This window comes from Ceratotherium simum, chromosome 40 (assembly GCF_057802395.1).
Source record: "Ceratotherium simum simum isolate JZ-2026a chromosome 40, ASM5780239v1, whole genome shotgun sequence".
NCBI classification, from domain to species: Eukaryota; Metazoa; Chordata; class Mammalia; order Perissodactyla; family Rhinocerotidae; genus Ceratotherium; species Ceratotherium simum.
Window position 1 is genome coordinate 14,628,679 of NC_141939.1, and position 26,179 is coordinate 14,654,857.

At 41.5% G+C, this 26,179-nt stretch overlaps 1 protein-coding gene across 2 annotated transcripts; it reads left to right on the plus strand.

Moving 5' to 3' along the window:
• On the plus strand, positions 1-26,179 carry LOC101393073 (sulfotransferase 1C2). 2 transcript variants are annotated; one of them, XM_087426077.1, is made up of 9 exons: positions 16-166; positions 643-793; positions 2,963-2,985; positions 8,715-8,742; positions 12,515-12,569; positions 22,380-22,506; positions 23,017-23,111; positions 23,237-23,417; positions 25,851-26,179. In XM_087426077.1, the coding sequence occupies exons 1-9, from the start codon at positions 16-18 to the stop codon at positions 25,961-25,963; spliced, it is 924 nt and encodes a 307-aa protein (XP_087282203.1). In that variant the 3' UTR covers positions 25,964-26,179. The 2 variants fall into 2 exon arrangements, with proteins under 2 accessions (XP_004435944.1, XP_087282203.1); XM_004435887.3 differs by lacking the exons at positions 2,963-2,985; positions 8,715-8,742 and having other exon boundaries at positions 1-166; positions 643-768; positions 12,472-12,569.

The following is a 26,179-nucleotide window of genomic DNA, read 5'->3' on the forward strand; positions in this document are numbered from 1 at the left end:
CCATCCCAAGACAGTATGGCCCTGACCACGGAGTTGGGGAGACAGCTACAACTGAGAGAGGTGGAGGGGATCCTCCTACAGGCTGCAACTGTGGACAACTGGAGCGAGATCCAGAACTTTGAGGCCAAGCCAGATGATCTCCTCATCTGTACCTACCCTAAATCAGGTGATTGTAGGGGAAGGGGGACAGCAAGACCTCAGCCTGCTGAGTCAGCAGGGGCTGCTCACATCAGTTAGAATTCCCCTTGATAGGATGTTGCTCTTATCAAGGAAATCTTCTCCTTCGTATTGTTCTGACAGTACTTGCTCTCAGGATGTGCAGTATCCTAAGTTTAAACCCAGTATCCTGAGTTAACTGGGGTCAATCTTCATGGCTTTAGAGGATCAGCCTGCTGTGCTCTGCTGTGGACCGCTCTAGGGTGAGAGCATCATGAGGCTTTGCCTGTGCTGCTCCTCTCTCCACAGAGATTCAGTGGCTCTCTCCCACACAGATGTCCATCTGTCATGGCTAATAGGATTCTGACCTGAGGGGAGGTTGAACCAAACACCAGTCAGTCTCCATGTCCCCTTCATTTACCCAGGACACTTAGGGCAGATTGTCTAACCAGTTTCTGCTTCTCACCCTTTCCATCCGGGCCTCAGGGACAACGTGGATTCAGGAAATTGTGGACATGATTGAACAGAATGGGGATGTGGAGAAATGTCAGCGAGCCATCATTCAACATCGCCATCCTTTCATTGAGTGGGCTCAGCCATCCCAAACCTCTGGTAAGGGCTCCTCCCTCACTGCCCTGTCTCCTTTCTTTCTTTCTTTCTTTCTTTCTTTCTTTCTTTCTTTCTTTCTTTCTTTTTTTAGACCTTATTTTTTTAGAGAAGAGTTAGGTTTACAACAAAATTGAGAGGGAGGTACAGAGATTTCCCTGCCCCCACACATGCATAGCATCCCCCATTATCAATAGCCTCCCTTCCCAGAGTGGTACACTTGTTACAATTGATGAGCCTACTCTTGACAGATCATCATCACCCAAAGTCTGTAGTTTACATTAGGGTTCACTCTTGGTGTTATACATTCTATGGGTTTGGACAAATGTATAATGACATGTATCCATCATTACAGTATCATATAGAGTATTTTCACTGCCCTAAAAACTCTCTGTGCTCTGCCTATTCATCTTTCCCCTTGCCCTCACTCCCTAGCAACCACTGATCTTTTTACTGTCTCCATAGTTGTGCCTTTTCCATAATGTCGTATAGTTGGAATCAAATAGTAGGTAGTCTTTTCAGATTGGCTTCTTTCACTTTAGTCATATGTATTTAAAGTTCCTCCATGTCTTTTCATGGTTTGATAGCTCACATCTTTTTGGCACTGAACTCTATTCCATTGTCTGGATGTACACAGTTTATTTATCCATCCACCTACTAAAGAACATCTTGGTTGCTCTCCTGTCTTTCTCTGCCTCTCTCTGTCCTGCCTCTGTCTTCTACTCTCTCTTCTGTTTCTTCATCTCTTTTCTTTTTCTCTCTCCTTTCTCACCTTTCTTTTTTCTCTCTCTCACTCTCTTCCTTTCTCTCTCTCTCTCTCTCATTTCTAACACCATATGTTTCATCTTCTTTTCTTCCTCTCCTCTTCTTTGTACATATTATCTAAGAGTACTTGCCAAAAGTGAGTCACCAAGTAAGAAGGATTCTTCCCTTCTGGCCATTGCTACTGTAGAACACACAGAGAAGGCAGAAAACTGTTTATGCACAATTCACACCTTCTTCTCTCCTTACACCACTCCTATAAAAGCCAGGTGTAGCCAGGGGAGTGCCTGATAATTGACCAAACAATGCATTCGGAGCCAACTACTTCAGTTCAGTAGAGAAGTCTTTTTTTTTGGATAATACTCAACCTAGAAATTTTTCTCTTCACACACACACAAAAATGAAGCTCAGAAAGACACCCAGAAGACAAAGGAAGCCATTCCAGGTACCTGGGATCTACTGGAAGTATTTTGCCAAACAAGGATAGGAGGAAGGCCTTCTTCCCTACGTTTCAGCATTGCATAGATCAGTGTAACAGAAAATTGAAAACACAGGTAGCTAGAGCTATAAAAACATAGTCAATGCAACTTTAGTATTGAAGACTGAACTGGGAACAATTGTTTACAGAGATCTGTTACATCTCTGCAAATACCTTGAGATAGAAAAGTTCCTGATTTGATGCACATAAGACACCTATAACCTGCACAAGAGTGTGTTAGAATATCCTTGGGGCATCTTGATTTTCCTGTAGTCCTATCTGCCCAGCCCCTCTGGCTCCTCTGGCCCTCAGTTCCTGTCTATTTGGTTGACCGCTAGCTTTGCAATCCAGTGCCTGGTCTGGCCCTTGCTCTGAACTATCTGTGGGGCTCTGACCTCACACACAGGCTACCTTCTGCTTGCCCAACTGTGGTTATACTCCATGTGTCATCAGGGCCTTCCATTTTTGTTTGTGTCTGGTCTTCTGATCCTTGGAGCAGCAGAATGGTACAATGGTTAAGGATGACCAGGGTTTAAATCCTGATGCCACCACTCACTCCATGACCTTTAGCAAGTTACTTACCCTTTCTGTATTACGGTTTCCTCAGCTGCAAAATGTCAGTATAATTAGTGCCTACCTCAAAGAGCTATTGTGAGGATTAAATGAGTTAACATCTGTAAAAATCTTACAACAGTACCTGGCACAGAGTAGATACCATTTAAATGGTCAGGTATTCCTGACCACCTCCTCAGGCTGAATCCCTTGCCCCACAACCCCATGTGTTCCCTGGGTCATCCAAGCCCAGTTTTTTATCTCACTTCTACATTCTCCTTCTGCCACTATTGTCTTACCTCTGACCATTTAGGAGATTAAGGAGAAGAAAAAAAGCCTAAGCATGATTTCTAATTAGGTATTCTTGGCAGTGGGAAGCAGAGTGTCCAATCACTAAGTCAGCATGAGAAGCAAGATAGAGCTTCTCTCAAGTCAATGCCAGCAGCTGTAGAACTTCAAGAAAGGATGCCAATCAATAGCCAAGAATGTCATGTCATATAGAAACGAGGACAGTTCTTCATGAAGCAAGGTGCCCTGTGTCCAAAGAGGTAACAAACAGTTATTGGCTTTATGGTCTTTCCAGCCATGGACAGATGCTAGGTAGAGACTAAGCTGTGCGGTGGTTTTATTTCAGAGTAGATAATCCCTGTCAGCAGAGGTAAGGAGTACCATTAGGAGAGGAAAGTGGTTGCTGAAATAGATTTATGGGTGTTGGTCAAGTATACCAACCACCCTCAGAGAGTTCTGGAGTGAGCAGACACTGCTGGATGCTATAGGAGCTTGTGCCCTGCATGGTCAGTCTCCCTCCCAGGCCACCTTCCACCTTCCCAGCAATTCCTAGCTATAGAGCTGTTCAATGACAAAGGCATTGCATCTGGGACCTAATGAGAATAGGACTGGGAAGAATTTGAAAAGACCCATGTGTGTGTGTGTGAGTGTGTATGAACTGTATATGGGTAAAACCTAAGAATGACTCCCTCAGTTTAACCTTTATACTATAGGCCCTGTGCTGCACATAAGACAGCACACCTCCACTTGCCCTCAATAAATGCATGGTTCCATGGAAGAGACAAATGCAGACCACATAAAGACAAGAAGTGAGTATGTTGGGTAGAGGTTAGCATGGGATGCTGTTGGCAGGGTGAGACGAATGTGACCAAAGACCAATTTCTGGAAAAGGTGATACCTGAAATGATAGGCTGCTATTATTGTTGTTGAGTATCTTTCCAATTCTCCTGCCAGACCACAAGCTCCTTGTGCAGGTGATGAAAGCCAAAAGTGACTCCAATTGCCCCCTTCTTCTGCAGCATGGGTTTGGGAATGGACTTTGCAGCCTGAGCATGGACATTATCACCCTGTGCCTCTCAACCCAGAGGCTGAGCAATTGTGGCAGTGTGCCAGAGGAATGAGACAATCCAACTAGCTTTTCTGGAGCACTGATGGGAGACAGAGAGAGAGAAGGAGAAAATGTATAATTTACCTGAATTTATAAAAGAATACACTGGTGGAATGCTTTATGTAAAGCTCCAAATCCACAGAACCTCTCTTTACTGTAGGGGTTCTTTGGCAGAGAAGTTTGAAGTTGCAGCTGGGCCAAGCCTTCCAGGAGGGCTGCATTCAGGAGGAGGAAAGCCTAAGCCTACCAGCCTCCTTCCTACATAGGGGTCATTGAACCTGAGAACTGGGCTTCCCAGGTGAGCAAACATGCTCAAGGCAGCTGTCATAACAGCCTTTCTTTTCTCTTCTCTCTTCTTCTTTCCTCTTCTCACCTCTCTATCTTGCAGCTACCTCTTCATTTTGGACCCCAGGAGTCCCCTTATTTTCTTGTAAGCCCAGTTATATATTGATGTTTGTGGTGTTTTAATCAGAATTTGCAGGTGTTTTATAACAGGAAAGATCTTCATAATGTCCAGGCCACCATATCGCCACAGTCGAAGTGTCTGGATAGACTCTTAAAGAGTGAGTGGGACAAACCAGGTGCATAGAGATGTAGAAAAGAGGAAGGACAAGGGGCCTGGAGCATCAGGATGAGTGTACATAGTTCTGAAGGACAAAGTGTGAGTGGGAGATGAAGTGGAAGCTCAGGAAAGGGATTAGAGGCAGGACAGTTTTACAGGTCTTGCTAAGGAATATGGACTTTATAGGTCAATGGGTTTCCAATTTTTCTTTTCAGTGGCAGGATGCTTTTTCATTAAAAAAATTCTTGGGGCCATATGATCCAGCAATTCCACCTCTGAGTATACCCCAAAGAATTAAAAACAGGGACTCAATGAGATGTTTGTACACCCATGTTCATAGCAGCATTATTCACAACAGCCAAAAGGTGAAAGCAACACAAATATTCATGAATGAATGAATGGATAAGTAAAAGGTGCTTTACACAAACAGTGGAATATCATCCAGTCTTAAAAAGGAAGGAAATTCTGACACATGCTACAACATGGAAGAACCTTGAGGACATTATGCTGAGTGAAATAAGTCAGTCACAGAAAGACAAAGACTGTATGATTCCCTTAAATGAGGTATCTAGAGTTGTCAAATTCATAGAAACAGAAAGTAGAGTGGTGGTTGTTGGGGACGGGGGTAGGTAGGAATGGGAAGTTAGTGTTTAACAAGACAGAGTTCAGTTTTGAAAAGATAAAAAGAATCTGGAGATTGGTTGTAAAACAACGTGAAAGTACTTAACACTACTGAACTGTACACGTAAAAAGGGTTAAGACAGCAAATTTTATGTTATGTGTATTTTACCACAATTCTAAAAAATTATTGGAGATTCCCAACATATAAAATCAAAGATGAACAGAATGAAGCGTACTGCCTCACTACCACCTTCCCACACATACAACCACCCCCGCCCCCCACATGCACACACACAGCTTGGGGAGCAGTGTGAAAAGCTGCTGCAAGTATTAGAGATGATCCATGGCTTCCAAGCAGAAAAGCCACATGATCTGAGCTGCTCAAAAGCAGAAACAATTTGAAGGCACTGGGGACACTTATATTTCAAGGTTTTGGTAATGTTAAAAAACAAAATTCAGCTAAGTAAGTTTTAAAGATCCTATTGGCTTTATTCAACAATTCATGTATCGGGCAGCGTCTCATCTAGCAGATAGAAAGAGACTCTGAGGAGCTGTACAAAATGAAAGACTTTAATAGGCAGAAGGGAGTGGAGACAAGGAAGCTATACTAGGAAAAAGTGGATTGGTTGCAGTAAGGTCACTTTCCTTTAGGGGATGGCAGGTCTAGCAGGCAGATGACCTCTTAGCACTGACCAGGTAATTTCTGATTAGCATAAGTGCCTCCATTTTGAGCCTGTTGTCTTGTCTTTTAACAATTCCTCCCTTTCGATCAGACTCTCAGCCTAAGTGAGAGATGTGATCAAAATTTAAGGCATTAGCGCTTCTCCCAGCTACTGCTCTGAAGTTCTCACAGTTTCTGCTGATCCTCTGTGTGGTATTCACAGGTCATAATGTTTTCTGCTGAATCCCTATGGTATTCACAGGTTACGACTTTGGTTTCACCTTCTTTAAGTTGGTCGTCCTCTTCATCCCTTCTCTGACATTCCAGTTTTAGGGAGATCATTTGCTTGGTGATTAGCAGCTGTGAATATGCACTTAAAGCTTTGAGAGAATACAGTGCACCAGGGAGACTACTATGATTATTATAAGCAGGATGATTCACAACATCTGAAGTGTACTTTGGAGCCATACTCCCAAAGACCCAAACCAATCTAAATCATATAAGTCAAAGAAAGATCCCACAGAAGGAGTCACTTTCTTAAGCCAAGAGGCTTGTTCAGTGATTTTATGTAGCTGAGTTTTGACTTCCCCAGAAGTGTTAATCCAGGTGGAGCAAGTGGCGTTGGCCATTGCACGCACACCTCCTTTCTCTGCTAAAAGATGATCGAGGGCTATCCTGTTATCAAGAACAATTTCAGCCAGAGAGTCAAGGAATTTTGTTAGGCAGCTATTGCTTTAGTAGTGGATTCTGCAATATCTTCAAGAGTTAAGGAGAAGTTCCTATCATAGCCTCATTCATAGTCATTCCTAACCAGACTATCCATCATTTAACTTACCAAAATTCTAAAGTTTCAAGTAGCCAAAAAGATTTTGGAAACCATTTTTTAAGTAGACATACCATAAAACATAACTATTGCTGAAAAGTCCACCTACAAACTCTTATCTCACTTACATCTATTTAAATCACTTGTTCTTAACAATTATGTTTAGACTACACATGAAAACTTCATGAGACATTAGACAAAGTCAGCCATCATCCCAAGCTATTTTTCTTGCTAACAAATATTTCAAGAGGTAACATGAACTTATTTGACCTTCAGTAAGACTAGGTAGACTAAAAGTATTATATTTAATGCTGATAACTCTAATGACACAACTATTTTAGTTAAACCAACAAACTTAAACTAGCTTTTATTTACTAAAGATTAATCCTAGATCATATGAACTTGGAAAAAAATATTTGGGTTAGTTTCTACATTTCTGAGAGTTTTGGATACCCAATCCATATAAGCATTTGTCTTCAAACCAACCCAATAGAGCTCTTTTACAAATTAATTTTGGCAATACCATCCAGAGGTAGAAAATTCTACAATATACATGTATAGACACATAAACATGCAGACACAGAGACCTTATAGCATCCATCTAAAATTTTAGCCATGAACCAGGTACAATAATACAAAACTCACTAGTTAGAAAAGAAGTTGGATCCAAATTGTGTTTCCAGCAGGTGGAATAAGTTAAAGTTACCTGCTTATATGGCTAAAGCTTTTGCTAATATTTGTGGAGAAGACACTTAAGATTTTTTTTTATTCACCTAGTTTCCAAAATAGTTTTCCTCTTTTTTAGCCTCCTGATGGGAAATACCTCCCTGATGTTTGCATTTCGAAGGCCTAAATGAGAGTTCCTGGAGAAGACCAGGTAGGACATTTACATCTCAAAGGCACAGGGAAAGAATACAATTTTCTCCAGGAAGGACTCTTGTTTCCTAAAGCCGGAATTTTCACAATACCTACAAGACTTTTGAGATGAATAGGTGAGGTTCTGGGATTGGTAAAAAGGATAGGTGGGCTTTGAATTGTTTCTAGAGCTGAATATCTGATTTTGCAAAGCTTTGTAAGACAAGGACAGTTGCTTTTAATTCCTCAAAGAATTGGGTTGCAGCCTAAATGATATCAAGGAGCTGAACTGCCCATCCAACTACATTAGCCTCAATTTGCTTCTTTATGTCAGGGAGAAGATCTTCAACTAAGGTAGAAATCAAAAGGATTCCTATGTTCTACATTTAGAGCTTTGTCTTTGGAATGTTTTTCTTTCCCTCTGGGTACATTTAGCTTAGAGAAGGCCTTAAAAAAGTTCCTATCAGGTTCTGAATATCAGCTTCCACTATGGCCAATTTCTGACCACAGAGCTACTTAAAAATTCCATTCAAATATCTTGTTAAATTTCAACCAGGACAAACAGTAAATATTTCTGGCAGTACTGAACAACCCCCTTTGGATACAAGAGGCATCCCCAAGGGGGGTGCAAAGGATACTACCCTCCCAAGGTCCAGGTCCACTCCCAAAGCTAGCTAAAAGAAAGAAAGAAAGACTTAGACAGTTTCCCTGAGAGCTGGCAATGGTAGGACCCAGCCACAAATGGGGTGCAACCCTTACTTCTGTCCAGCTTCACCTAGCCACAAGTGGGGTGCAACCCTCATTTCTGTCCTGCATATTTTTGTGCCCCCAACCTGACAGTTGTGCTGCCTGCACATGCAAGAACCAAAAACCTGCATGCTTCCGGCAGGCAGATGTCCAAGTCAAGCTCTCAGGACGTAAAATGGAATGAGCAAGAAGGCAATAGCTATTCCTAGGAGATAAAGGTTCAATAACCAATTGGCTTGGATTTGGAAAGGAAGGGACAACATGAAATTTTATTTTCCTCTCTCTACTGAGTACTACAGACAGAGATCTGGGAGAGCTGACTCTGGTAATAATTATCACCCTTAGCTGGCTTCTGCCAGTTTTTCCAGGATCCCATCTGCAGACTCTGAGTGGGGTTTAAAGTGGAGAGTGTAGCTCTGGTATCTACCAGAATTTGTCAAAGTTTTCCATTAATTTTAATTTTAGTTTCCATTTGGCAATTTGAGGGAATAACAGGTAGCAGTTTACCAGAAAATCTCTCAGAGTCCTGTCAACCCTGGGAGGGGCCCATATGCGGGCTCTCCTTTGAAGGTAGGTATGGGGCGCTCTAGTTGATATTGAAGGATTTGCACAAAACCTTTGAGGACAATCTTTTTTCTGGTGTCCTAGTTGTTTACAAATGAGACAGTGTTTTGATGATGGACCCCTAGGAGGTTGTGGTGGGGAGGCCCAGTGTTGTTTTAGGTCTCTGGCCTTGGAGCTGTTGCAGCTGTAGGCCAATAACTGGCAGACTTTTGTTTATGGTCTTGTTCCAACGTCCTTTCCAAGTGCCCCGCTACGGTCACAAGTTCAAACTCCTGGCCTCCCATCCTATTTTCTGCTTCTTAATTAACCCACTAATCTCAGGAGATAATTCATTTACAAATAAGGCAGCTGGAGCAAGTTGGGTAATATCATTTATGGTATGGAACCCACAATACCATAGGAAGAGGGCTTCCAGACAGCTTTAAAGTCTGCCACAGATTCATCTTTGTATTGTTTGCATGTTTGAATAATAGAGCAATCAGTGTGGGCAGGGAAGACTCTAGGAATAGCTTTTAAAAGATTGGTTACTGTTTTGTGAGTTTTTTCTGGTCCATAAGGGAACTATGTTGAAGATTGAGGATCTCAAATATCATCCTCATGATTATGTCATTCAGCTTCCTGCATCCATTTTGAGGCTTCACCAGGTCCTACCAGCATGTGCATAAGCTGATAAAGATCTGGCAGCCTGGAGTCATAGGCTCCAATAAGGACTCTAAATTCTTCAGAAAACTTTGAGGATCCTCCCGTGGTTTAGGAAATCCTTTAACTATGGCCCTTAGTTTGGTCTTTGACCAAGAAGTGAAAGATACCTGAAGAGGATTGCCTGCAGCCTCAGTGGTCTTCTTTTACAAGGTAACTGTTTAATAGTCTCTTCAGAGTAGAAAAGTAATTCAGATAGAGGATTAGTAGAAGGAGAGAGGGGAGAAGTAGGAGTCACGTCAGTCTTATTGTCTTTTGTTGTAGGTACTTCTTGTGTCTTTAATTTTTCATTAGCCTTTTGCAACAAATCTTTCAATGAGGCTGTTTTGCAATCTTAAAGCTTTTTGGAAGCTTCTGTATACCTATTAAAATAGGTATCTCATTCTGTTTCTTTGATTTGGGAACCCTTGTTTTCAAGTGCACTTCTTAAGTGAACGATCTTGTCTAATTGGAACATTCCCCATAATGGCCATTGTAATCTAGGTTATCTTAATAAGATTTTGCCATTTTTTAGATATGTACGGCTTCTAGGACCACAGTTCTTAGATATAAAATAAGCAAGTGTGCTGGAAGGTGGTGTGCTCAATTCTTTGGTACTTAAGGATCTGATATCTTTAGCTAAGCCTTGGGTCTCTCAGAGCCAAATTAATACCTAAGAGGATGTGCCTCTGGGTTGGGGATTGTGTGGTGTTTTATGGCATACTTCATTGCATGGAAATTTTCTTGAGGTTGGCAGGTGACCCTGTGTCAATCTAACCTGTTCTGTGACCAACTTATCCTAACACAGGAGTCATAGAGTTAGGTGGTACGCACTCTAATAGCTTCTAAGTGCTCAACTCGTGCTTACCAATTTTATGGCTGTGGCTTCAGAGATTCCCATTAGCAATAGCCTTTACTTCATGTGCACATTAACAGAAACCAACAGTTTCTGACCAAGACAAGGCCTCGTGCACACCACCAGCAATTCCCAATGTGGAAGTGAGGACTGGGGAAAGGACTGAAACAGCAGATCCCAACAAAAGGAGACTGCAGACTAGAATCCCAGTCAAGTGAGGAACTGCAGAGTAAACCACTAGAAGTTCCCATGTGGAATATGGGGACTGAACCAAGGGCTGGAATTTTCAATCAAATGGGGAACTGCAGACTGAACCGAGGGTCTTGGGTTCCAGGTGGAACCATCTGCTAGCTCAAGCTGCCCTGCCCTGGACTAGAAGGCCAATTAGATTGGGAGCTAGATGCAAAGAGAGTAGAGCTCAGAACCAGGAGGAATTTACCCATGGCCCTTGGAAACAACAAGAAAGACAGAGAACTCAAAGGGTGTGCAGGTACCCGTGCCTGTGTTTCTTGTTGTTCCTAAAGCCATCAGAAGTTTCCCTTGAATCCCATCACTGCCACCATAATTATTAAGAAACAAAATTCGACCTCATAAATTTTGAAGATCTTATTGGCTTTATTCAACAAGTCATGAGTCAGGCAGCTTCCCATCTAGCATATAGAAAGGAGCTCTGAGGAGCTGTACAAAATGAAAGACTTTAATAGGCAGAAGGGAGTGGAGACAAGGAAGCTATACTAGCAAAAAGTGGATTGGTTGTGGCAAGGTCATTGCCCTTTAGGGGATGGCAGGTCTATCAGGCAGATGACTTCACTGGTGCTGACCAGGTAATTGCTGATTGACTAGTTTGAGATTCCATTTCTGAGACAGCCAAACTGTAATTAACTTAAATATTAAGCCTCAGTTTGGTCATGTGGGGCTTAGCATAAGTGACTCCATTTGGGGCCTGTTGTCTTGTTTTTAACAGTAATGAGAACTTCAGCTCCAGACTTAGTCTTTCCCAGGGTGAAGGGCTTTGTCTTCATCTTCTTTACTGGGATCTGGCAGAGATTCTTCCTCCTCTGCAGGCCCAGAAAAATAACCAATCCCACAATCTTCAGATAGACCACAAGCACAATTTACAGCAGAGAGAGGTCAGTTTGCACTCCGGGTAACATTCCCTGGGATCCAGCTCTTTAAAAGTCACATATGGCAATGGTACACCCAGAATGACCGGCAGGGGTATGGAGAGGCATCTTCTCCACAGGTCCCTTTCTACCCCGCCCTCATCTTTGGAAAACCAGGCACTAACTAGAGAGGGCCCAGCCCCTCGGTAAACTCAGCTTGGTGCTCAGAGGACCAGAGAGGTGGAAGCTTGCTTCAGAGCATAACCTGTTGATGCACATTTAAAATAAAATGCTACTTTATTGTCAGTTTTTTTCCAGTTTTTAGAAATAACCTCCTCCATTTAGCCAGCCTTCCTGATCCTTCATGCAGAGGAATTCAACAGTGTCACCTAACAGCATCAATTCATTCCAGACCTTGGAGCTATTTTATTTCTCAGCACTAATTCTGTCACTCCCTGGAGTTATTTGCATAAGCCTCTGATTCCTACACTAGAATGGAAACTTCTTAGAAAGAAAGACTGTGTCTTCTTTATCTTTGTTACCTTTTTCCCTAAGCTCAGTTTAACACAATGATTGCACAGAGCAAGTGCCCAGCAAATGTTTTAAAGGAGAGAGGAGAAATCATGACTCACATGCCATCAAGTATATATGTTTTTAAAGATGAAACCAGTGACTGGTATGCAGGCCAGGTACATAGGCAGCCTGCTGCAGGCACAGATGAATGGGCACTGGATGGCAGATGAGAGAGGTCTGTGCTCTGGTCCTGTCTGGCTCTGCCTCAATAAGACCTCACTTGTCTATTCTCATGTCCCTCACCTGATCCTTAAAGTGATAGAGGAAATTAACTCTCAGTTCCCTTCCAAGCTCTCAAGCTGTATGAGTCTACAAAAGTGAAAGTAATAGCTATAATCCCATTAGGAAATCACAAAAGAAAATCAAGAGACAAAGAGAAAATAGGTAGGTGATGGAACATTCTGGACACAGCCTGGAATATATGTTCCCCATGCAATACTTGTATTACGCAGACATTTCCTCCTGACTTACTTTAAAGGTGTGGAAAAAGCCAACATAATGCCCTCTCCACGGATACTGAGGACTCACCTTCCCACTCAGCTGTTGCCTCCATCTTTCTGGGAAAACAACTGCAAGGTGAGTCAGCAACACCTTCCTGGGACAGGAGGGAGAGTAAGTCTCCTGAGAGCAACCTTCCAGGTCCCAACTCAGAACACCCATCATCGTTTTTACATCTCCATTCTTTCTGAAGTATTGAGAGTTTATCAGCAATGGGAGACAAATGTAAAGTTCTACACTCAGCAGGATATACACCTGAACGGTTTCAGACAAGACATGAAAGCAAAAGCCATGTTGAATTTTTGGAGAGAACTAGAGACATGGGGGAGGCAATGAGTGTCCACTGCTATTTCAGTAAGTCTGGCTGTGAAAGAAGGGGAGAGAGTGGTGACTTAAGGTTGTTGGCAGTGGGAAGACTCATATAATAGAGCAAGGAGGGAAGAGTGAGAGAAAAAACCCTGAAGATTATTTAAAATGGTAAATAGATGGACCAGTGTTCTTGAGGAGGGCACTTGGCCTCAGCCTGTAGTAGACTCTAGGCTCCGAGTTTTATTTATTCTGAGACTTTATTTATTCTGCACCCCAGTGCCTAATCAATCAGTTCCTGGCACATAGAAGATATTAAAAACATGCTTGCTGAATGAACAATGAAAGAGTGGCTGTGGAGTGAGTGCAGTCAAGGGTACAAACTGAGCTGTCAGCCAGCCTTGTAAGAAAGTGGGGCACTATTTTCTCAGAGGTGGGAATGAAGGGAAAGATGGGCTAAGAAAGATGTATTTCTGGGAGACAGTAGCACAGTTAAGAGGACTGACATCAATGACATGAATCCTTTCAGTAAAGCTGGATAACGGAACAAGAACTTCTATATCCAGGATTATGACAGACTAGATATATTGAAATTCTCTTGTAAAAAACACCTAGGAAAGCTGCATATGATATAACAAGTTTCCTTTTAAATGCATAACTGAGATCAAGATAAAGTAAGGAAAATTCCTAAGTTCCAAAAATGAAGAGAGAACTGAACCTCAGAGAGGTGAATTGAGTCTGTAGTTGTCCTGGGGCGATTTGATGACCTGGATAATGCAGCAAGTTGAGTTTTAATGGCTGCACTGGGGCAGGGTCAATGTCTAGAGCAGAAGGAACCAGAAAAGTGAGAAGTTGAAGCTGGGACTGCTCAAGGGCTTCATCTTCAATTAGTGGGTGGAAGATGCCATAGCAGACCAAAGAAATCTCTCTGTCTTGATCTGAGCTCTCAGCACCCTTAAGAATGTGTAGCCATGGGGGATTGCTGTGAAGATGGCAGTGTAGGAGGACTCTGAACACACCTCCTCCCATGGACACAACAAATTTACAACTACTCCTGGAACAATTACTCCTGAGAGAGAACTGAAAACTGGATAAAAAGAACTCCCACAGCAAGGGACAGTGCTGACTGAGGTGAAAGAGGCAGAAATTCCTTTCTGGAGAGTAAAAAGCCACGGTCTAGCCATGGTGCCTCACGGCTAGCCAGGAGCAATCATAAGGTATGAAGCATTCCCTGGAGGAGTGGGGGATCTGAGCAAGAGAGATTTGTCACAATAAGCAGCTTTTGGACTCAGCACAACCAGAACAAGTGTCATAATATCTGGCCTCACTGGCTATTAACAACAGCAAGGAATACCTCCGGAAAGACTATTGGACACAAGGGAAAGAAGCCAGCTCTTAAAGGGCTGACACACAAATTCAGCCATTTCAGAAAGCAACCTAAAATCACCAGAAAGAAAGGTGCATGGTCTCTTGGTGAAAAGAGACTCACTTGACAGGCTCTGGGCACACCTTGGTGAGAGGTCTCCCCAGACTGGGACCACGTCCCAAGGGACTGAGACATTGGCAGCAGCCATTGTGACCTAGTACTGGTGTGCTAACACAGACACTGACAGACACCATTGGAGTCCTTCCCCTCGTCTGTTAGCACAGGAGTCTGCCCCACCCACTAGAGCACCAATTTAATCCAGCTCAGCCAGGGCAGGCAGCCTGCACTAGGGAATGGCCCCACCCAAGAACAAGCCCTCTGGCAACTTGTGGGACTGCATAGGTGGAGTATGTGGGACCTCTGGAGCAGGGTGAGTGGGTCCGCTTCTGTGGGGCAGGGCATGCGCAAGGGGCAGGCCTGTGTTGGCAGAGTGTGCGGGGCCTTGGCAGCAGGGCTAGTGGGTCCACTTCAGTGGATCATGGCATGCGCATGGGGCAGGACTGTGTTGAATGTGTGTGTGGCCCTGGGGGCAGTGGGACTTGTCAGCTGAGACAGACTCGTGCTCCTCAAACAGCCACAGAGGGGATTGGCCCCACCTTCCAATGCCTGAAACAATTGTGTGCTGCCACACCTGAGGCTGGCCCCAGCCAGCTGCACTCCTGAAAGAGCCAACAACAGCCTTGCAGGCTGGAGGCCCACAGCAATTGTGAGCCCCTGAGCCTAGCAACCAGCCATGCTGAGGTCCTATTCATGTAACAGAAACTGCAGCAGGAATGTGCTATTAGACATTGAAGCCAACAGTACTGGGGCTCCCTATACCCAATAAAGTGACTGAAGGGACCATAGCAGCCACACACAGTCAAGCATTACAACCAGCCAGCCAGGAGGACAGCCTAGCCTCCCTGGGCACCTGCAGCAAGAGCAACCCTGCCACAAGAAAAGGACATATGTATCCCACAGAAAGGACACTCCTGGAACATTTGGAACTGGTGACAGAGAGGGAAGCACACTGCTGGGCCTCATAAGGTATCACTTACATAAGGCCACCTTTCCAAGACCGGGACACGTAGCTGATCTACCTAATACATAGACATAAGCACAGAGAAAGAAGCAAAATGAGGAGACAGAGGAATATGTTCCAAATAAGGGAACAGGACAAATCCTCAGAAAAAGAACTAAATGAAACAGGATAAACAATCTACCTGATAGAGTACAAATTAACAGTCATAAGGATGCTCACTGATCTTGGGAGAAGAATGGTGAACTCAGTGAGAACTTTAACAAAGAATTGGGAAATACAAAAAACGACCAATCAGAAATGAAGAATACAATAATGGAAACAAAAAATTTACTAGAGGGACTTAAAAGCAGTGTAGATGATACAGAATAATGGTTCAGTGACCTGGACGAAAGACTAGAGGAAATCACCCAAGCTGAACAGTTAAAAGAAAAAAGAATTAAAGAGAACAAGTACAGTCTAAGGGACCTCTGGGACAACATCAGCTCACTAACATCTGAGTTATAGGTGTCCCAGAAGGAGAAGAGAGAGACAAAGGGGCAGAGAACCTATTTGAAGAAATAATAGCTGAAAACTTTCCTAACCTAAGGAAGGAAACAGACATCCAAGTACGGGAAACACAGAGAGCACCAAACAAGATGAACCCAAAGAGGCCCACACCAAGACACATTATAATTAAAATGTCAAGAATTAAAGATAAAGAGAGAATCCTAAAAGCTGCAAGAGAAAGGCAACAAGCTACACACAAAGGAAATCCCATAAGGCTATCAGCTAACTTCTCAGCAGAAACCTTACAGGCTAGAAGGGAGTGGCATGATATATTCAAAGCGCTGAAAGGAAAAAACCTGCAGCCAAGAATACTCTACTCGAAATGTTATCATTCAGAATGGAAGGAGAGATAAAGATTTTCCCAGACAAGTGAAAACTAAAGGAGTTTATTACCACTAAAGAGGCCTTACAAAAAATGTTAAAGGGACTTCTTTAAGTGGAAAAGAAAAGATCACAAATAGGAATGAAAAATTATCAAAGAAAAAATATCACTGGTAAAGGCAAATACACAGTAAATGTAGTGGATCAACCACCTATAAAGCTAGTATGCAGGTCAAAAGACAAAAGTACTAAAATTATCTATTTCCATAATAAGAGGTTAAGGGATACACAAAAATAAAAGAGGTTAAATATGATATCAAAAACATAAAATGTGGGAAGAGGGGAATAAATGAGTAGAGCTTTTAGCAAGAGGTCAAAATTAAGAGACCATCAACTTATTATAGATTGCTATATACATAAGTGATTATATATGAACCTCATGGTAATCACAAACCAGAAACCGATCATAAATACACAAAAAAAATTAAGAGAAGGGAACCCAAACATAATACTAAAGAAAGCCATCAAACCCCAAGGGAAGAGAGCCAGAGAAGAAGAAAGGAAGAGAGAAGACCCACTAGAACACCCAGGAAAAAAGGAAAAGAATGGCAATAAGCACATACTTATCAATAGCTACTTTAAAAGTCAATGGACTAAATGCTACAATCAAAAGACATACAGTGGTTGATCAGATTAAAAAGAACAAGACCCATATACATGCTGCATACAAGAGACACACTTCAGACATAAAGACACTCACAAACTGAAAGTGAAGGAATGGAAAAAGATACTCCATACAAATGGCAATGAAAAGAAAGCTGGGGTAGCAATACTCATATCAGACAAAATAGACTTTAAAACAAAAACTGTAACAAGTGACAAAGAGGGGCACTACATAGTGATAAAGGGAACAATCCAACAAGAGGATACAACACTTGTAAATATCCACGAACCCAACATAGAAGCACTTAAATATATGAAGCAATTATTAATAGACATAAAAGGAGAAATAGACAGTAACACAATAATAACAGGGGACTTACATCAATGGATAGATGATCCAAACAGAAGATCGATAAGGAGGCATTGGCCTTAAAGTGACACATTAAATGATGGACTTAATAGACATATACAGAACATTCCATCCAAAAACCAAACAATACACATTCTTTTCAAATGCACATGGAACATTCTACAGGATTGATCACATATTAGGCCACAAAACAAGTCTCTATAAATTTAAGAAGACTGAAATAATACCAAGCATCTTTTCTGACTACAATGGTATGAAACTAGAAATCAACTATAGGAAGAAAATCAGAAAAGCCACAAATAGGTGGAGATTAAACAAAATGCTACTGAACAATGATTGAGTTAATGAAAAAATCAAAGGAGAAATCAAAAAGTACCTGGAGACAAATCAAAATGAAAATATGACATGCCGAAATTTATGGGATACAGCAAAAGCAGTTCTAAGAAGGAAGTTTACAGCAATACAGGCCTACCTCAACAAACAACAAAAATACCAAATAAACAATCTAACAGTGTACCTAAAGGAACTAAAAAAAGAAGGAGAAACAAAGCCCAAAATCAGTAGAAGGAGGAAATAAAAATCAGAGCAGAAATAAATGAAATAGCAACTAATAGAAATATCAATGAAACAAAGAGCTGGTTCTTTGAAAAATAAACAAAATTGACAAACCTTTAGCTGGACTCACCAAGAAAAAAGAGAAAAGGCTCAAATGAATACAATCAGAAATGAAGGAGGAGGGCCGGCCCTGTGGCTTAGCGGTTAAGTGCGTGCTCTCTGATGCTGGCGGCCCGGGTTCGGATCCCGGGCGCACACCGGCGCACCGCTTCTCCGGCCACGCTGAGGCTGCATCCCACATACGCCAACTAGAAGGCTGTGCAACTATGACATACAACTATCTATTGGGGCTTTGGGGGGAAAATAAATAAATAAATAAATAAATAAAAAAAGAAATGAAGGAGGAGAAATTACAATGGACACCTCAGAAATACAAAAGATTCTAAGAGAATACTATGAAAAGCTATATGCCAACAAATTGGACAATCTGGAAGAAATGGATAAATTCTTAGAATCATACAACCTTCCAAAACTGAATCAAGAAGAAATAGAGAATTTGAATAGACCAATCACTGGTAAGGATATTGAAACAATAATCAAAAACCTCCCCAAAAAATTAAAGTCCAGGACCAGATGGCTTCCCTGGTGAATTCGACCAAACATTCAAAGAAGACTTAATACCTATCCTTCTCAAACTCTTCCAAAAAATTGAAGAGGAGGGGAAGCTTCCTAACTCATTCTCCGAAGCCTTGTCTGATACCAAAACCAGACAAGGACAACACAAAAAAAGAAAATTACAGGCCAATATCACTGATGAACATTGATGCAAAAATCCTCAACAAAATACTAGCAAATTGAATACAATACATTAAAAAGATCATACACCACGATCAAGTGGGATTTATTCCAGGGATGCAAGGATGGTTCAACATCTGCAAATCAATCAATGTGATACACCACATTAACAAAACGAAGACTAAAAATCACATGATCATCTCAATAGATGCTGAGAAAGCATTTGACAAGGTACAGCATCCATTTATGATAAAAAATCTGAATAAATGGGTATGGAAGGAAAGTACCTCAACATAATAAAGGCCATATATGACAAACGCACAGCTAATATCATCCCCAATGGTGAAAAACTGAAAGCTATCCCTCTAAGAACAGGAACCAGACAAGGATGCCCACTCTCACCACTCCTATTTAACATAGTATGGAAAGTCCTAGCCAGAGCCATCAGGCAAGAATGATAAATAAAAGGGATCCAAACTGGAAAGGAAGAAGTGAAACTGTCTATATTTGCCGATGACATGATTTTATATATAGAAAACCCTAAAGAATCCACCAAAATACTTTTAGAAATAATAAACGGATATGGTCAAGTTGCAGGATACAAAATCAACATACAAAAATGAGTTGTGTTTTTGTATACAAACAATGAAGTAGCAGAAAGAGAAATTAAGAATACAATCCCATTCACAATTTCAAAAAACAAAATAAAATACCTAGGAATAAACTTAACCAAAGAGGTGAAAGCTCTGTACACTGAAAACTATAAAACATCATTGAAAGATATTGAAGAAAACACCAAGAAATGGAAAAATATTCTGTGCCCTTGGATTGGAAGTATTATCACAGTTAAAATGTCCAAACTTCCTAAAGCAATCTATAGATTCAATGCAATCCCTATCAAAGTTCCAACAACATTTTTCACAGAAACAGGGCAAAGAATCCTAAAATTTATATGGAACAAAAAAAGGCCCCAAATAGAAAAAGGAATTCTGAGAAAAAAGAACAAAGCTGGAGGTATCACACTCCCCGATTTCAAAATATACTGCAAAGCTATAGTTACCAAAACAGCATAGTATTGGCACAAAAAGAGACACTCAGATCAATGGAACAGAATCAAAAGCCCAGAAATAAACCCACACATCTATGGACAGCTAATTTTCGACAAGGGAGCCAAGAAGATACAATGGAGAAAGTCTCTTCAACAAATGGTGTTGGGAAAACTGGACAGCCACATGCAAAAGAATGAAAGTAGACCATTACCTTACACCACACACAAAAATTAACTCAAAACAGATTAAGGACTTGAATGTGAGACCTGAAACCATAAAACTTCTAGAAGAAAACATAGGCAGTATGCTTTTTGACATTGGTCTTAGCTGCATATTTTCAAGCACCATGTCTGACCCAGCAAGAGAAACAATAGAAAAAGTAAACAAATGGGGCTCTACATCAAACTAAAAAGCTTCTGCACAGCAAAGGAAACCATCAGCAAAACGAAAAGACAACCTAAAAATTGGGAGAAGATATTTGCAACCATATATCTGATAAGGGATTAATATCCAAAATATATAAAGAACTCATCCATATCAATAACAAAAAAACTAACAACCCAATTAAAAAATAGGCAAAAGATCTGAACACACATTTCTCTAAAGAAAATATACAGATGGCCAACAGGCACATGAAGTGTTCAATATCGTTAACAATGAGGGAAATGCAAATCAAAACTACAATGAGATATCACCTCACTCCCCTCAGAATGGCTATAATTAACAACACAGGAGACAACAAGTGTTGGAGAGGATGTGGAGAGAAAGGAACTCTCATACAGTGCTGGTGGGAGTGCAAACTGGTGCAGCCACTATGGAAAACAATATGGAGATTCCTCAAAAAATTCAGATGGTCCAGCTATTCCACTGCTGGGTATTTATCTAAGTCCACGAAAACACAAATGCGTAAAGATACAAGCACCCCTGAGTTCATTGCAGCATTATTCACAATAGCCAAGACTTAGAATTAACCTAACTGCCCATCAAGGGATGAATGGATAAAGAAGATGTGGTATATATACACAAGGGAATACTACTCAGCCATAAGAAATGATGAAATCCAGCCATTTGTGACAACATGGATGGACATTGAGGGTATTATGCTAAGCGAAATAAGTCAGAGGGAGAAGGTCAAATACCGTATGATCTCACTCACAAGTAGAAGATAAAAACAACAAACAAACGCATAGAGACAGAGATTGTATTGGTGGTTACCAGAGGGGAAGGGGCGACAGGGGATGATTAGGCACATGTGTGTGGTGATGGATTGTAATTAGTATTTGGGTGGTGAACACAATGTAATCTATGCAGAAATAGAAGTATAATGATGTACACCTGAAATTTATACAGTGTTATAAACCAATGTCACCCCAATTAAAAAAAAGGGGGGGGAGGAAGAAGAGAGTCTTGTGGTTGGAAATGAGATATATGAGAGGAAGCAAAGAAGAGATTAATAAAATGATTATCAAGCAGCAATGAAATGAAAGCCAACCAGAAGTTAAAAAACTTAAGAATTCAGGTGGATTTTTTTAAATCCCCACGGGGGAAGCACCAGGGTCGGGCAGAGGGAGCAAGGGTAAAACGTGGGCAAGTGCCTTTATTGTGGATTTTGAGGGAAAGAATGGTTGAGGCAGGTAAGCAGGTTTAGGATTGGGTAGTTTGAATGACTTCAGTGGGTTCTGGGGCATCGAGATTGTCATCTGGTCCTGGCCCTGGAGTGATTAGAGCAGGTAGATAGTGGCCCAGAGTGTGAGAGCCCAGTAAGGGTCGTGTTTGAGGTGTGGGCTCTGGATTGATTGGTTTGCATGTGAAAAGTGAGCTTCAAGGTGAGTTGTTTACTCTCTCTAGGAATTGGCTAACCCTAGGAGGGGCAGTCCATCCAGCGTCAAAAAGATCCCAAGATGTCAAAGGATCAGAATACAGAAAATAAAAGACATGGTTAATAGAGCACTATTGACATTTTGAGCCAGATAATTCTTTCTTGGGGATGGGGTGGGGGACTGCCCTGTGCATTGTAGAATGTTGAGCAGCATCCCTGGCCTCTACTTATCAGATGCCAGTAGCACTGTCACCCCCAATTGTGACAACCAAAAATATCTCCAGACGTTACCAAATGTCTGTCCCTTAGTGGGCAAAATCATTCCCAACTGAGAAGCACCATTTTAGGGTGAAAAATCAGCACAACATTAAAATGGCTACCCGTGGATCTAAGATGACTTCTCAATGAGGCCACTTTGAGATTGATGCTGTTCGAATGTGAGCTGAGTACCTAGAAGTCACAATGAGATAAAAGGTCAAATTTGGTTACAGTGAAAGACTGGGAGGGTAGAAGGATACAGGGTTGTCGTCAAAATGAAACCAAACAGGATGCTTTGTAGGGGAAGAGTTGAAGTGATTAGAGATGAAAATAACAGAGTTGATGAGGCCAGGAAAAAAAAATAGCTATTTTCTCTCTCCATGGCCCAAACTCTCAATCATGAAGCTGTCCTGCTTCTCCAGGAAACTAAGAGGAAGGTGTTAGGAGGATCATTAGCAGACACGTGAAGTTTCTTAGTCTGATGGTAAGTCATAGTTTCTACAGAAATATTGGACTCTGACACCATGGGGGCAATGAGTCAGGCTACTTCATAGGAGTGAGTTAGGAATACACAGCATAATTGGCAGAGAAGCAGGGACAGCCAGAAGAGAGAGAGGTCACAAGGCCAAGTGGAATTGCCTGCACAGGAGAGCTGAGCTGGGTGTATGCAGTCACCCTCAGGATGGCCCAACCTAAGTGAATTGTGTGCGAGTCCACTTTTTATACCATCTTTCACCCACCTCTCTTCTTACCCCAAAGTTCCTTTATGTAGCTCGAAATGCCAAAGACTGTATGGTTTCCTACTACCATTTCCAAAGGATGAATCAAATGCTTCCTGACCCTGGTACTTGGGAAGAGTATTTTGAAACCTTCATCAATGGAAAAGGTAAAGGATAATCCTTCACACTTTTGCATTCCCACTCTAGCTACGCTCACCCATCACACATAACATTTTGACTCCCTAGAATGTTGTGTGCCTGCTAAGGTGTGTCTTACCACAGACTGCGACAGGGAGGAGCAGTCTGGTTACTCTCATAGTGAATACCCACAGCCCTAGCAAACATCTCTCACCTGATTTGAAAGCCTTTATTCTCAATCACCTGACCTGTAGAGTCACCCTCATTCCAAAGAGTATCCCTGTCCCAACAAGAGGGCATATGTGATTCTGCATAATTAATATGAAGCCACTTTAGGTAGCATTTAGGATAAATTACCCCAACGCTGTCTCATTCCACATTACCCTCCAAATCAAACAGATCAGGACTCTTAGGTTATACCTTATCCAGAATTTGTTTTTCTCTCTCTCCAACGCACTTCAGGTAAATAAAATTCCTGACTATCGGAAGATTTTGTATGATCCCTATATAGACTATCCTGTTTCCTGTCTCTGTTACAGTGGCTTGGGGTTCCTGGTATGATCATGTGAAAGGATGGTGGGAGATAAAAGACAGATACCAGATTCTCTTCCTCTTCTATGAAGACATAAAGAGGGTGAGTAAAAGCCCTTCAGAAGAACCACTTTCAGGGCTGTGCTTCTGGGAAGGATATCCTGAAGAATTTAAGTGTGTCCTTCTGATAGCTTCTTCTAGTCCAATGTAATGTTACCTTCACCACAGGACCCAAAGCATGAAATTCAGAAGGTGATGCAGTTCATGGGAAAGAATTTGGGTGAAACAGTGCTAGATAAAATTGTCCAGGAGACGTCATTTGAGAAAATGAAAGAAAATCCCATGACAAATCGTTCTACAGTTCCCAAATCTATTCTGGACCAGTCCATTTCCCCCTTCATGAGAAAAGGTTTGTGGGGCCTCAAATACTATATAAACATAAGTCTAAATCAAATATTCAGTTTGTCTAGTAACATACTGTCTGCCTCTTAGCAAGAAGATGTTAGGTTTTATCAATTTCAAGACAACACATTTAGACATAATATTTAGTCATAATAAATATTTATTCATAGTATCTGCTGCTAGTAAGGTTGGGGATTTAATCTTGTTATAGAAGAGAGCTCTCTGGGGTATTTGGTTGCAAGGAGCAGAGAGTCCCTCTAGCTAGCCCCAATACAAGGGGCTTGTTATGAGGATTCACGTGGAGAAGCAAGGGAAATGTAGGCTCATAGACAGTTAAGAGCAGGAGCTATTATTGGTCCAGACCTCAGAGGATCCCTGGATCTAGGGGTCAGGGCCTCAACAGCAGGAGGTTGCGGCTCTCGACTCTAAGGCTCTTCCACTGGCAGCACTCAGCTGCTCTCCACATATCTACTACAAGTGCCTTTCTACACTGACAAGCTTCCTGTCTCTCTGCCCCATTATACATTTTTCCTACTTTATAGCTTCTACTGACTCAGTTTCCGCTCATAACTTGGTCTTGATCACGGCCCACACCTGCACTACATCATGGTTTTTAACTACAACTACTGCTGAGAACTGCCTCATTCTCTCAATATTTCTTAGTTCCAATTCCCAAAAGAGGAATTCTAATTGGCCCAGCTAATATTTTTTTTGAGGAAAAAAAAAAGCTTTATCACTTTTTAGTTTAAAAAGTAACACATGTCATTGTAAAAAATTAGATCAATATAGAATTATGCATAAAAGAAGTTGTCTTCACCAAAACCCTGCTCCCCAGAAGTAACCACCAATGGTACAGAAGTCACCTCCCTCTCTGTTTTACAAACACATACTTTTCTTTTTCACGACAGTGGAACCATGGGGTACATACTGCTTTGCAACTTCTTTTCTTCTTTTTAACACGTGATTGAATTTATATTGTTGCATTTTCCAATCTACAACAGCATCCCACACTGTTGAAACAAAGCGAACAAGTCCACTTCTTTTCTCTTCAGATAATTGATAGCAATGATTTGGCAAGTAGCCCTTCTTCAGAACCATACATACTCATCTTTCTGTACACTCTCCTTCCCTCAAGCTTACACATAACAAACAAAGATATATACTATGACGAAAGCTAGCTCCCTAAAACCCAAAATGTGGTCGTACTATATACCTTTGCTCACCAGAATATCAGACATCCCTCCAGGGCCGGACATGTAGCTCACTATTTTTAGTGGTCTCACGTTGTACCAAAGTATGGCTACATCATAATTTATTCAACTATTCCCCTAGTGACAGACATTACACTTATTGTTGTTTTCAATTTTTTTTGTCTTCATGAATAATGCTACAGTAAACATCTTTGGGCATACGTTCTTATGTCCTGATGCTTTTATTTCTGTTGCACAATTTTCCGGAATAAGCATTGGCGGGAAAAAGAATATTTCCCCTTTTTAAAATTTTTTTTTTCTTTTTTAGGGGAAGATTTGCCCTGAGCTAATATCTGTTGCCAATCTTCCTCATTTTTTTTCCCTCCCCAAAGCCCCAGTACATGGTTGTATATCCTAGTTGTAAGTCGTTCTAGTTCTTCTATGTGAGCTGCCACCACAGCATGGCTACTGACAGACAGGTGGACTGGTTCCACAACCAGGAAGCAAACCAGGGCTGCCAAAGCGGTGAGCGCCAAACTTTAACCACTAGGCCGTCAGGGCTGGCTCTAAAATTATTTTAATAGATACTACTTGGTAAAAAATGGTATCTCATTCATATTTTTCCCAAAAGGCTTGTTTATTTGGATGTCATTTACATACAAAAATGCACAGCTCTTAAATGTATAGTTCAAGTTTTGATAAATGAATACACCCATATAACCAGCACCCCAATCAAGATACCAAAAATTTTAATCACCCCAGAAACTTCCCTCTCATACCCCTTTCCAGTCACTCTCTACCCCTAGAGACAACCACTGTTCTAATTTCTATCACTATAGATTGATTTTGCCTGTTCTTAGACTTCATATAAATGAAATCATATAGTATGTACTTTCTTGTGTCTGGTGTCTTTTGTTCAGTGTAATGTTTTGAGATTCCTCCATGTGGCTGTGTGTCAGTAGTTCATTCTTTTTCATTTCTGTGTAGCAGTCCATCATGTGACTATACCACAGATGGGGCCAGGTCACCAGCTCCTTTGAATCAATTGTCCACCCAATTTAGGAGCCCATCCACCTGCATACAGCACCATACAGCTGCTTCTCAGAGCACAGAGCTGCAGGTGGATGGGTATCCATTGAAGAGGAAGTTGGGTAAAGGTAGGCATGTTGACAGTCACCCCCATTCTTTACTCAGGCCACCAAAATTCTCAATCAGAGCGTGACACTCCTGTCTGGGCTTTCCTCTTCTAGGAACTGTGGGGGATTGGAAAAATCACTTCACTGTGGCACAGAATGAGAGATTTGATGAAATCTATAGACAAAAGATGGAAGGAACCTCAATAAACTTCTGCATGGAACTCTGAGTAAAATGTAGATAAAAATGTGGATGACAAGAATGCAGATGCTATCTTCAGTCCTTCAGCCCCAGCCAAAAGAATCACTGAGAGCATATTGTAAATGTGTATGATTATGGTTCCAACTGTCTCTGTGATTATTAACAGTATGTACCAACTTCACTTTTAAAAAGGATCATGTTTAATGTTTATTTTCTCAATCATTCTTTCCAAAGTAAGAAATAA

Bases quoted from the DNA above. Each gene is read 5' to 3' on its own strand.
- LOC101393073 (XM_087426077.1), top strand. From the start codon at position 16: ATGGCCCTGACCACGGAGTTGGGGAGACAGCTACAACTGAGAGAGGTG. The intron at 794-2,962 runs GTCTCCTTTCTT...AGTCAGCATGAG, and splicing joins GGCTCCTCCCTCACTGCCCT to AAGCAAGATAGAGCTTCTCT. The intron at 8,743-12,514 runs GTCCTGTCAACC...ACGGATACTGAG, and splicing joins TTACCAGAAAATCTCTCAGA to GACTCACCTTCCCACTCAGC.